The 12,660-nt window shown below is 41.2% G+C and overlaps 1 protein-coding gene and 1 long non-coding RNA gene across 2 annotated transcripts; one reads left to right on the top strand and one right to left on the bottom strand.

Moving 5' to 3' along the window:
* Positions 1-679: 679 nt before the first annotated feature.
* On the bottom strand, positions 680-11,237 carry LOC135518422 (thioredoxin-like protein 1). Its single transcript, XM_064943594.1, has 8 exons — positions 11,011-11,237; positions 9,934-10,030; positions 9,526-9,699; positions 4,697-4,819; positions 4,035-4,104; positions 3,627-3,799; positions 2,806-2,910; positions 680-1,144 (listed from the first exon to the last, which is right to left on the bottom strand). The coding sequence occupies exons 1-8, from the start codon at positions 11,106-11,108 to the stop codon at positions 1,115-1,117; spliced, it is 870 nt and encodes a 289-aa protein (XP_064799666.1). The 5' UTR covers positions 11,109-11,237; the 3' UTR covers positions 680-1,114.
* A 133-nt stretch (positions 11,238-11,370) lies between these two features.
* Positions 11,371-12,660, top strand: LOC135518421 (uncharacterized). The gene is made up of 3 exons (XR_010452148.1): positions 11,371-11,760; positions 12,046-12,081; positions 12,516-12,660. It is a non-coding gene; the product is annotated as an uncharacterized LOC135518421 (long non-coding RNA).

The following is a 12,660-nucleotide window of genomic DNA, read 5'->3' as shown; positions in this document are numbered from 1 at the left end:
TCTTTTCCTTGGGTGTCAGATATCTCTTTTCCTTGGGTGTCGGAGATCTCTTTTCCTTGGGTGTCGGAGATCTCTTTTCCTTGGGTGTCGGAGATCTCTTTTCCTTGGGTGTCGGAGATCTCTTTTCCTTGGGTGTCGGAGATCTCTTTTCCTTGGGTGTCAGATATCTCTTTTCCTTGGGTGTCAGATATCTCTTTTCCTTGGGTGTCAGATATCTCTTTTCCTTGGGTGTCAGATATCTCTTTTCCTTGGGTGTCGGAGATCTCTTTTCCTTGGGTGTTTCTTTTCCTTGGGTGTCAGATATCTCTTTTCCTTGGGTGTCGGAGATCTCTTTTCCTTGGGTGTCGGAGATCTCTTTTCCTTGGGTGTCAGATATCTCTTTTCCTTTGTCCTTGGGTGTCGGATATCTCTTTTCCTTGGGTGTCGGAGATCTCTTTTCCTTGGGTGTCAGATATCTCTTTTCCTTGGGTGTCAGATATCTCTTTTCCTTGGGTGTTGGAGATCTCTTTTCCTTGGGTGTCAGAGATCTCTTTTCCTTGGGTGTCAGATCTCTTTTCCTTGGGTGTCGGAGATCTCTTTTCCTTGGGTGTCAGATCTCTTTTCCTTGTCTTTGCGAGGTGGTGTGGAGCAACCTTACTTTTTATTTTATTTTATTCAAGAGACATCAAATACCAATATATGCCTTTTTGTTTGTGTTTTTATTTACAGTGTTTGTCTGAATTACAATAAAAATGCTTGAATGAATTGTTTGAGATGCCTCATCTTGGTGATTTCACTGGCGGACATGGACTACAGCTCATAGACTTCACATCCAAAAACGGCACCCTATTCCCTATATAGTGCACTACTTTAGACCTCAGACATGTGTTTGGATCCCGAATCAAAGCCCTAACTTCAGGATGGGATACCAGGTCCAAAACAAGTATTGTACTATAAAAAGGGTCCAAAAGCAGTGCACTATGAAAGGGAATATGTTGCCATTTGGGACACAAGGTTGTTGGTCAGTGCTGTATTACAGTAGAGCTGACTGAGCCGGACCCATCCAGCAGCCTTGGCAGACAGACAGCGATCACCACAGCAATATGGCCATTCTTCTCTTCTCCTCTCCTCCGTCTCAGTGACTCTCTCCTTTCTTGCCCACAACCTAGTCAAATAAAAACACAAACCGTGTGGAAAAAAAAGAAGAAAAATGCAAAACAATTAAAACTATACATTTCCATCCAATTGTTTTAGAGATTTTCATATAAATATTTATATTTTTTTAAATTCCCACCAGTATGTTTCCAACCAACAGACGTGTTGCAGATAAAAGCCGTATGTGATGAGGTAGTGGCGACAAAATTAACTTCTCGCTGAAGTTCACACGTACCGAATAACAATAAACAAGCAAAAAAAAAACTAACGTTAAATAAATATTGGTCTTGTCAAAAAAAAACTAACTGGTCTTTAAATAGCAAATGCTCCTACTCTGGTCTTGTCACGGGCACACTCTGGGCACGGGCACACTCTGGTCTTGTCACGGGCACACTCGGGCGGGCCACTCTGGTCTTGACACGGGCCCACTCTGGTCTTGACACGGGCCCACTCTGGTCTTGACACGGGCCCACTCTGGTCTTGACACGGGCACACTCTGGTCTTGTCACGGGCACACTCTGGTCTTGTCACGGGCACACTCTGGTCTTGTCACGGGCACACTCTGGTCTTGTCACGGGCATACTCTGGTCTTGTCACGGGCCTACTCTGGTCTTGTCACAGGCCTATTCTGGTTTTGTCACAGGCCTACTCTGGTTTTGTCAGGGGAACTCTAGACAACTGGCTGGCAGATACAGTGCAGGAAGGCTACTCTACATGATGACATTACTCTGGTCTTGGATACTCTGGTCTTGTCAGAGGACTCTGGAGAATGGTTTTATTTGTCAAAACTCTGGTTTTGTCAGAGGCAGTCAAGGCCTACTCTGGTTTTGTCAGAGGCCTACTCTGGTTTTGTCACTCTGGTTTTGTCAGGCCACTCTGGTTTGTCAATACTCTAGAGGCCCCTGGTTTTGTCGATACTCTGGTTTTTTATTGGAAAGGCCTACTCTGGTTTTGTCAGGCCTACTCTGGTTTTGTCAAGGACTCTGGTTTTGTCACTGGTTTTGTCAGAGGCACTCTGGTTTTTCACCACCCTGGTTTTGTGACTCTGGTTTTGTTTCTAAACTCTGGTTTTAATTTATTCTGTAGATACAGTGCAGGAATAACACTGACATTATGGATAAGAGAGAGAATGGGTTTCAAGCATCGATCGTCATGTCCAGAATTAGACCCTACGATATTTATTGAAAGGAGCATCAAGATCACACTTTCACCATATCTAAATTATTTATTCTGTGACTGCATGGTTTCAAGTGGGAGGATCACACACCATATCATGGCGTGACTCAAAGTTAACTTCGATATGATGGTTAATTATATTAATATTTTCACATTAAATAAAGGCATTTCACCACCATTTCTCACATAATTCATTTTTACAGCAACAAAAACATCCACCGCGTCGAATGAACAAATGATCTGTCAGCATTTATCAAAATGTACTGAAACTACCCGTTTTCATCACAGCCATCGTGATTTTATTTATTCATTTATACGGTATGACTTTACTCTCAGAAAAACTATGGATGGAAATGTGGTTATAGTCACAGTATTTATATATATATATATCATTGCAGATCTCATACAATCTCGACAAGGACGTTGTGAACATACTGTAGTAGACAGGTTCCATCTAATACTCCGATAGCTGTTGGTAGAAATGCCAGATCTTACCCTTTTGAAGTCATTCATGTTTGTTGCCTGTACAGGGGTCCCAATAAAAGTAAGGTAATTGATTTTAGTCGTCTCTTCATCCCCTTGATTGTTCTTCACAAACATCTGTTAGAACAAAATGGAAGAACCACAGATTATATCATTGCAAGGGGACACAGCCAGTAGAAGTTTGGTTGAAACCTAAATTTCAATACTTCTTGATTTTCAACTCACTATATGCAATAAGAGAGATTCTTCATATCACCGCTAGAGTGTAATAAACTGCAGTTGAACAGGAGAGTACCACGTTTTGCCACTAGATGACAGCATTGTCCTACATTTACATAACTAATTACACCTGGGCAACATGTGGCTTCCTCCCTCTCCTTCATCAAAAAGGAATTTTCTGAAAGGCTTAACCTATATATATAATATATATATAAAACATGTTTTCTTCATCTGTTATTAAATAACAGATTAATAAAACATCTCTTTTTCCAGTGAGCCCTGTCCAAGAAAGTGGTATATACACTCCTCAAAAAAATAAAGATCTAGGATGTGTTATTTTAGTGTTCACTTTATTTATTTTTGAGCAGTGTATATATTTGTTACATCGGAGACAACATAAAACACAACATTAAACGATATCGAAAGTAGTCGGTTCTCTTTATGAACGAGCAGTGTATATATTAGTTACACCGGAGACAACATAAAACACAACAATAAATGATATCGAAAGTAGTCGGTTCTCTTTATGAACGAGCAGTGCATCGATCGCCCCTTTTCCCCATCGTTTACCAGTACATCACAAAGTAACACCTCCCAAAACAGTTGCTACTTACGGTGACGCTCTGAACGTTCTGGAACTTGACATATCTCAGCGGAATCAGCCCGTCGTCCTTGTAGTCTTCCTCGGCCAGGTCCAGGGTCTGGGTGGCCTCGCTCCGCTCAGCATCGTCAAAGTCCATGGAGCGGGGAAGGTTAATGAAGATCTTCACACACTTTGGTGCCTGGGCTGTTGGGAGGGACAAATGGGACGTTCAAGACAACAAGGCAACCCAAGCTGGCATGGGGAAACTCAACACAACACATGCCTGTGATCGCTCCAATAAAACACCAACATCTACTCGGTGGGCAAAGGATGATATTTCAAAAGGCTTTTCCTGAATAAACTTAAGACTCGTACGGGTGTTTCTACTAGGGAAACGGAGAAACATTTATGAAACACACTGGGGAGAGTAAGGACTCACCGAAGTCAGAGGTCTGCAGCTTCATGGAGTACAGCTTGACAGGTTGGTTAAAGGCCATCGTAACGAGGAGCTGAGGGGGGTGAAAATATGGGTTACCTGAGGAGTGTAAACTACACACTGACACCTAAATCTACTAAGACGGTTTAGCCTGCAGGTTGGCCTGAGGTAACAGAAGGTAACACCAGCCAGGAAGACTGTTTAGCCTGCAGGTTGGCCTGAGGTAACAGAAGGTAACACCAGCCAGGAAGACTGTTTAGCCTGCAGGTTGGCCTGAGGTAACACCAGCCAGGAAGACTGTTTAGCCAGCAGGTTGGCCTTAGGTAACAGAAGGTAACACCAGCCAGGAGAAGCATACATATGAAAAAGTAACCCAACAGACAAGACATTGTTTTTCACCAGGTGAGTGATATTTGTATCCTTGTAAATATAGACAGGAAAAGCCTGCAGGTTGGCCAACAGATGAAAGTTCTAATCTGAGGTAACAAAGTCTACATATGAAAAAGTAGCCATCCTTGTAAATATAGAAAAAGGACCAACAGATGAAAGTTCTAATCTGTAAAGTCTACTAGAAAGTAGCCACGCGGAGGTGAACCATTTCAGCACGTTCAGACGGCTCTGACCTAATGAAGGAGACGCTGACGGCGATCCATCCTCAGACTCACCTGCTCATCGCAGTCGGACTCCAGGTAGGTGGTGTCCTTGACTAAGCAGTTGTCAAAGCCGCTCTCGTCGCTCTCGTTTAGACACTCACAGCCAGCTTTGTTCACAAACGGCATCAGGTCCATCTGAACACACAGAATCAAAAATTATTCAGACAAGGCAAGCCTGTGTTAAGTCCACATTACAAGGCCATGTTAAGTCCACATTACAAGGCCACGTTAAGTCCACATTACAAGGCCATGTTAAGTCCACATTACAAGGCCATGTTAAGTCCACATTACAAGCCTGTGTTAAGTCCACATTACAAGGCCATGTTAAGTCCACATTACAAGGCCATGTTAAGTCCACATTACAAGGCCATGTTAAGTCCACATTACAAGGCCATGTTAAGTCCACATTACAAGGCCATGTTAAGTCCACATTACAACCACAAGAGCGGCTTCACAGCGTGCAGCAGCACCGCCTGAAATGTTGACTTTGCTTTAGAGAAACGCAGTATCCTTTTGTAGTGGAGCTCTGCTTCTGTCTCTTCTGAGATGTTTAGATTTGAGTCGTTTAGCAGATGTTCTTATGCAGAGCGACTGACGGTGTTTTTAAAGAGAATTCATCTTAAAAAGATAGACATGTGGTTGTCCCACCTAGCTAAGTCAGAGTGATTGGAGTCGGGACGATACCAGAATCTCAATGTCTTTTTTTTTTAACTGGCAAAAAAAATGAAAACACGAAACAGACCAAACTCTTTAGTCCTTTAAAAAACCTGCCGTATGTAAAATATTGTGCTTGGGAAATAAAAAATAAATAAATATGACTCTCTCTAACAACATAGTGACGTTTGTTTCTAACACGGTATTCTCCTAAACAAGTGAAATCTGTTTTGTACAGCAATACTGGTATATTCCTAGTAGAAACGACACGTTTCCTCAATAAAGTAACTATCAAACAAAGTCAGAGCTCGTCAGAGGCCTGTCCCAAAGTACTGCCATACTGGACCCAGAATTGGCTTGGCCAGTCATATTAACGGAACTTCTGCAGTACGCTGTGTTATGGTCCAGAAGCTTCTGCGTTTGGGAAGATCGGAGAAAGGAACCTGCTCTGTTATGGGGGCAATTCCACTGGAAACAGACGGACGCCGAAACTAATCACCAAGCCGACGAGTCTGTCGATGTTCAGGCACTGAAACCTAATTTCTACTGTGAGTCGCTATCGATGAGAGCGTCTGCTAAGTGAATAAATTGTAACTTATTATATGAACATTCGGAGTCCCAGCATCATTATTTTACCGTGGTATCGCCCCCTTATACACTGAGTTTACTAAACATTAGGAACACCTTCCTGATATTGAGTCCAACCCCCCCCCCTCACTTTGCCCTCAGGACAGCCTTAATTCTGGGCATGGACTCTATACAAGGTGTCGAATGCGTTCCACAGGGACGCTGGCCCATGTTGACTCCGATGCTTCCCACAGTTGTGTCGAGTTGGCTGGATGTCCTTTGGGGTGGTGGACCATTTTTGATCCACACGGGAAACTGTTGAGCGTGAAAAAACCCCAGCAGCGTTGCAATTCTTGACACAAACCGGTGTGCCTGGGAGCCTACTACCATAACCTGTTCAAAGGGCACTTAAATATTTTATCTTGTCCATTCACCCTCTGAATGGCACATATTACACAATCCATGTCTCAATTTGGTATTTTATTAGGATCCCCATTAGTTGTTGCAGTAGCAGCAGCTAGTCTTCCTGGGTTCCACACAAAACAGGAAACATAATACAGAATGACATTATACAGAACATCAATAGACAAGAACAGCTCAAAGACAGAACGACATGCATTTAAAAAAAAATAAAGTGCATGTAGCCTACATATCAATGTTTACACACAAACTATCTAGGTCACATGAGGGAGAGATGTTCTTTTATCTGTTTTTTGAAACCAAGTTTGCTGTTTATTTTAGCAATATGAGATGGAAGGAAGTTCCATTCAATAAGGGCTGTATTTAATACTGTGTGTTTTCTTGAATTTGTTCTGGACTTGGGGACTGTGAAAAGACCCCTGGTGGCATGTCTGGTGGGATAAGTGTGTGTTTCAGAGCTATGTGTAAGTTGACTATGCAAACATTTTGGGATTTTCAACATTAATGTTTCTTATAAAAAGAAGAAGTGATGCAGTCAGTCTCTCCTCATCTCTGAGCCAAGAGAGACTGGCAGCATAGTATTTATATCAGCCCTCTGATTACAATGAAGAGCAAGACGTGCCGCTCTGTTCTGGACCAGCTGCAGCTTAACTAGGTCTTTCCTTGCAGCACTGGACCAATTCCCCTTCATCTGGGGAGGCGGCAGGGTAGCCTAGTGGTTAGAGCGTTGGACTAGTAACCGAAAGGTTGCAAGTTCAAATCCCCGAGCTGCCAAGGTACAAATCTGTCGTTCTGCCCCTGAACAAAGGCAGTTAACCCACTGTTCCTAGGCCGCCATTGAAAATAAGAATTTGTTCTTAACTGACTTGCCTAGTTAAATAAAAGTAAAAACAATAAATAAATCTACATTGCTTGAAGTTTGGTGACATCAATAAGGGATCATAGCTTTCACCTATGTAACCTGGTGGGTAGGAACCTTGGACTAGTAACCGAAAAGGTTGCTGGATGAAATCCCCAAGCTGACAAGGTAAAAAAAACTGCCCCTGGTCATCGATGGGATAATTTCTTTGTAGAAGGACTGAAAAGCTCAGTTCTGGTGACTTTTTAAAAAGTACATTCTACTCTAAAAATGAATTGAGAAAAAAAGTATATGAGCCCAAAAACAACTGTAAGTGTTATTGTGTTATTGACTGTACGCTTGTATATTCCATGTGTAACTCTGTGTTGTTGTTTGTGTCGCACTGCTTTGCTTTATCTTGACCAGAGGTCGCAGTTGTAAATGAGAACTTGTTCTCAACTGGTCTACCTGGTTAAATAAAGGTGATCTGGTCTACCTGGTTAAATAAAGGTGATCTGGTCTACCTGGTTAAATAAAGGTGATCTGGTCTACCTGGTTAAATAAAGGTGATCTGGTCTACCTGGTTAAATAAAGGTGATCTGGTCTACCTGGTTAAATAAAGGTGATCTGGTCTACCTGGTTAAATAAAGGTGATCTGGTCTACCTGGTTAAATAAAGGTGATCTGGTCTACCTGGTTAAATAAAGGTGATCTGGTCTACCTGGTTAAATAAAGATGATCTGGTCTACCTGGTTAAATGTGGATACCTGGTTAAATAAAGGTGATCTGGTCTACCTGGTTAAATAAAGGTGATCTGGTCTACCTGGTTAAATAAAGGTGATCTGGTCTACCTGGTTAAATAAAGGTGATCTGGTCTACCTGGTTAAATAAAGATGATCTGGTCTACCTGAATGCGGATCATGGAGCCAAATGAACGGCTCTTTCAAAGACGTGATTCGGGGTTCCTGACGTTCACCAAAAAAAAAGAGCCTTTAGTGCACAAATGACCAGCAATGTTGCCCCTAAGCCATTCTTGAAACTCTGGTTGTCATTGTATTTGTAAGATGATCCCAGAATTGAAGGAGTAGAGGAATAAACGTTGTAGAAATGGAAAACTGGGATGCCCCCCCCCTCTTTTTTTTTTAACAAACCAAAACTGATTTCAAAAGAGTTTTTCCCGTAATTGCAATAACAATTGTTGTGCATTGACTGCTGGTGAGAACACATGTCTCCCACGCTATGGGTCTCACAACTTGAATGTGCGTGGAGAGGAATATTTAAGAGTATATTATTTACCTTGCATTGAACACAACAACAAGCCAACTAGGTAAATAAATCAACTATTCTACTACGAGGTTGTCTGATTGTTTTAATAACATTATAAAAATAGTAGCACTTGCAAGTAATCCATCCACCTGACAGGTGTGGGATATCAAGAAGCTGATTAAAACAGCATGATTATTACACAGGTGCACCTTGTGCTGGAAAGAAGGCCACTAAATGTGCAGTTTTGTCACACAACACCACAGATGTCTCAAGTTGAGGGAGAGTGCAATTGGCATGCTGACTATATGAATGAGCTGTTGCCAGATAACCGAATGTTAATTTCTCTACCTTAAAACCTCCAACGTTGTTTTAGAGAACATAGCAGTACGTCCAACCAGTCTCACAACCGCAGACCATGTGTAACCATGCCAGCCTGGGACCTCCACATCCAGCTTCTTCACCTGATCGTCTGAGACCAGCCACCTGGACAGCTGATGAAACTGAGGAGTATTTCTGTCTGTAATAAAGCCCTTTTCTGGGGAAAAACTAGTTCTGATTGGCTGGTCCAGGCTACCCAGAGGGCGGGCCTGGCTCCCAAGTGGGTGGGTCTATGCCCTCCCAGTCCCACCCATGGCTCCACCACGGCCCAGTCATGTGAAATCCATAGATTATGGCCTAACAAATGTATTTCAATTGATTGAGTTGCTTATATGAACTGTAACTCGGTGAAATTGTTGCATGTTGCATTTATATTTTTGTTCAGTATACTTTGCCATTATTGTTTTTACTTTAGTTTATTTGGTATATATTTTCATAACTCTTCTTGAACTACACTGTTGGTTAAGGGCTTAAAGTTTGATTTGATTTTAATATATTTATTAATTTGGAAATATGTATAAGGCTATGCCATCTCCAAACCAGTCAGACCCCCTGGAGATGTGAATTGCTACTCTAAACTCAAAAACGAATCTCTCCAGAATGCACAAGACGGAAATCTGTTGCAGTGACTGACAACTTTGACCCCTTGCTTCAGTCATTCACAGAAGTTTAAAATAAACAAAAAATGTCTGAGTGATATCAATTCATCATATACTCACATATCCCTTGGGAATGTCTGAGTCCTCGTTGCTTCCAGGGTCGTTTTCTACATGCTGCTTGATCTTCTCCTCTAGTCCTGAGGCATCTGCACCCTGATACAGGTCAACGCGCACTTTGTTACGGAAAAACAAAAATGTTGGCGTCGCAGAGATGTTGTTGGCGGCAGCCGTTGCCTGAGAGAGAAAAAAAGGGGAGATTGACATTGAAGTCACATGCCTAACCCCACACACACTAGATTTCTTCATCTGTATTGCTCAATGAATGACATGAGGATGTTGACATGTTTGAGGCTATACATTTTTTGTTTACAGCGTCTCCTATGACAACAACATAATGGAGTACCTGGTGTTTCGATGACGATACAGTAGGATGTATTATTAAAACTCTTTATGCAAAAAGAACCTCACCTGACAGACGTGTACATCAACTTCAAGGAAAACCACGTGTGGGTACTTGTTACTCAACATGTTGAAAGCGGGTGATATTCTGACACAGGGTCTACACCTGAGGAGAGAAGGAGATAATTAGGAAGCTGGTATTGTCGCGACTACTGTTGTTGTTGTTATTTTTTACATTAGCGATCATCAAAATGGGCTGTTTATGAACCAAACGAGAACTAAAAAGTTGTAAGCCATACACATGGATTAACTAAAGCTAAAATAGTAGCTAGGTACGTGTTCTTCACCCTGGGGTGTATTCCTTCAGGCTTTTTTTGTTGCAAAACGTTTCTTGAACGGTAACAAACAAAACGTGCCTATCTGGGGTGTATTCATTACGTTTTGTTCTGTTTACCGGAAACAAACAGAACAATACGGAGAGGGGCCTACATAGTTTTGTCCAATAGAAACTCTTGTTTTCTGCGTTTTCCGTTTGGAGCAAATGGTGTCTGTTGCACGTTTTGGAACAGAGGATTTTTTTTCTTCACAGAATGTGCGTGAATTAATACACCACTGAATTTGTCCAATATAAACTATCGTTTCAGTTTGCAACTGTTTTGGCGGAATGAATACACCCCGCTAGTTAAAAGATGTGTGTCCCCCTTTCACTTGGAAATGCATTGTAGATGCCTATCAAAACCAACAGATAGGTAGCATTGTTGTACCACAAATTATACAGAAAACATTTCACTCTATTGCAAAGTAGTTGTCAGACTACTGGGTTGCCAAGTACCGCAGCTACTCTGTGGAGTTAGCTTAACATGCTATCTTAGCCTGTCTGATATTGCTAAGTCATAGCTGGCTAAAGCTAACCACCGTTAGCTGGTTAGCCAACGTTGGCGTAGCTAACAGCGTGGTGTTGTCCTGAGTTATTTTCTCACGCTTTTAAGTAGCTTCTTTGAAAGTATTCCCCATACACTACGAAAACCCGAAACCAGTTGACCTACTAGGTAATTATACATTTGCCAATGAAATTGGATCACCCACTTCAGTTTAGATCCGGTCTAGCATGCTAGCCAAGGCCTGGGAATATATTTTGAACCTTACCCTGCCATTGTGAACTTCACTACGGCAAGTCTCGAACCGGCGGCTGTTAACTCAGGTTGAAATTCTGAATCATTCCCGATTACTTTTACCCCGACCATTTTTACAGAATACAACTGTAAATATAGTATTTTATTTACGTCCGATTATATAGAAAACAGTGTCACACTGTATAGACACTGTCCAAAACTCAACTCCTCTCTCGAATCAAAACACTTTCCTGAGTTCCTTGACGAAAGTTGGCCAGTAACCAATGAAAACCAAGCAGGGTGTGGTCAACTTGACTCCACAGCTCAAATAAGTACTGATCCAAGGTCTGGTTTAAAAACCTTAAAGGGTAGTTTAACGATGACATATTTTACATTCCATCTGACCCAGAAACACATTAAATATCGACACAACATTTAGAGAAAACATTCAGATAGAATGTCCCACACGAGACTTGTCATTCAAAAATGAACGGATTAATGGATTTTTAATTTAAATGTTTGTTATTTATTTGATATTATTTTAGTTATTTTTTTGATATTTTTTTGTTATTTCCTAGTCTCTCAGTCAACACAGCCAGCTGAGCAACTGTATTTATTCCCATAGCATAACATAGCGTAGCCAGATAACCTAGTTAGCTTAAAAGCTAAACTGCAGCAACACATCTCTACAGTGGCTTTTGATAACTGTCCAAGATGAAGGTGTCAAAAATACTAATTTCACTTGTATTTTTAACAAATGTTTTCGTGAATTTGAGAGCAATGGGTAAGTAGACATAGCCAACTAGCTAACTTTCTGTCATTTAAAAAAAAAAACTGTAACGATGTCTTTGAGAGACAAGTGTTTATTTTTGCAAAAATATTTATGTTTTTAACTACATAAAAACATTATGAAGCACAGTCATATTCAGTTCCTGATTGGTCAACAAGTTTATTTGACGTGTGAAATAGTGTTAGTTGAGGTGAATCTTTGTTTCTATGTTTGGGTCTTTGCAAAGACAAAGCTAACATTAGCTTTCCATGTCAAAGCATTCTAATTCTATTCTAACAGATCCTCCGAAAACAACCGACTCCAAAGACTCAGGTGGTAAGTTGACTTTTGACTCTGGCTAGCTAGCTATTAGTGGAGGCTGGTGGGAGGAACAATAGGAATAGCTGGAATGGAATAAATGGAACGGAGTCAAGCATTTGGTTTCCATATGTTTGATCTATTTGATACCATTCCATTCCAATCATTAATGAGCCTGTCCTCCTATAGCACCTCCCACCACCCTCCACTGATAGCTATGTATTTTGACCATCAAAGGCCCTTACTAATTTGGTCTGACCTTGAGACTTTTCGAGGTCATGATAGGGTTAAATAGTGTCTCATGTTCAGGGTATATATTTCACATACATTGAAATGAATGACCAATGAACAACAGGGAGAATTTTAAAGAGCATGCCTTCAGTCACCATCCTGCATTGTTCAAAAGTTGTTCAGTGTCATACCAAATATCCATCATGGTTTTGGTTTCACAGACTCAAGGGTCCAAGAATTGAAGAAGAGGTGGCAAGGAGAAAGACAGGAGTTGTTGAAATTCCCTTGTTTCCTTAAAAAGGATCCTGCAACTAATGTAAAAGGAAAGCAAGTCAGTGATGTAAGTTATTTGTAGAGCATCTTTTT

This window comes from Oncorhynchus masou, chromosome 28 (assembly GCF_036934945.1).
Source record: "Oncorhynchus masou masou isolate Uvic2021 chromosome 28, UVic_Omas_1.1, whole genome shotgun sequence".
In the NCBI taxonomy this organism is placed as follows: Eukaryota; Metazoa; Chordata; class Actinopteri; order Salmoniformes; family Salmonidae; genus Oncorhynchus; species Oncorhynchus masou.
This window is presented reverse-complemented; position numbering and strand designations above follow the sequence as displayed.

What these genes read in the sequence shown, in the direction of transcription:
- LOC135518422 (XM_064943594.1), bottom strand. Translation starts at nt 11,108, where the DNA reads ATGGTCGGGGTAAAAGTAATCGGGAATGATTCAGAATTTCAACCTGAG. An exon ending in CAGACATTCCCAAGGGATAT is followed by an intron (nt 4,820 to 9,525) that starts GTGAGTATATGA and finishes CTGTGTGTTCAG; the next exon opens with ATGGACCTGATGCCGTTTGT. An exon ending in GCTGCAGACCTCTGACTTCG is followed by an intron (nt 3,800 to 4,034) that starts GTGAGTCCTTAC and finishes CCCTCCCAACAG; the next exon opens with CCCAGGCACCAAAGTGTGTG.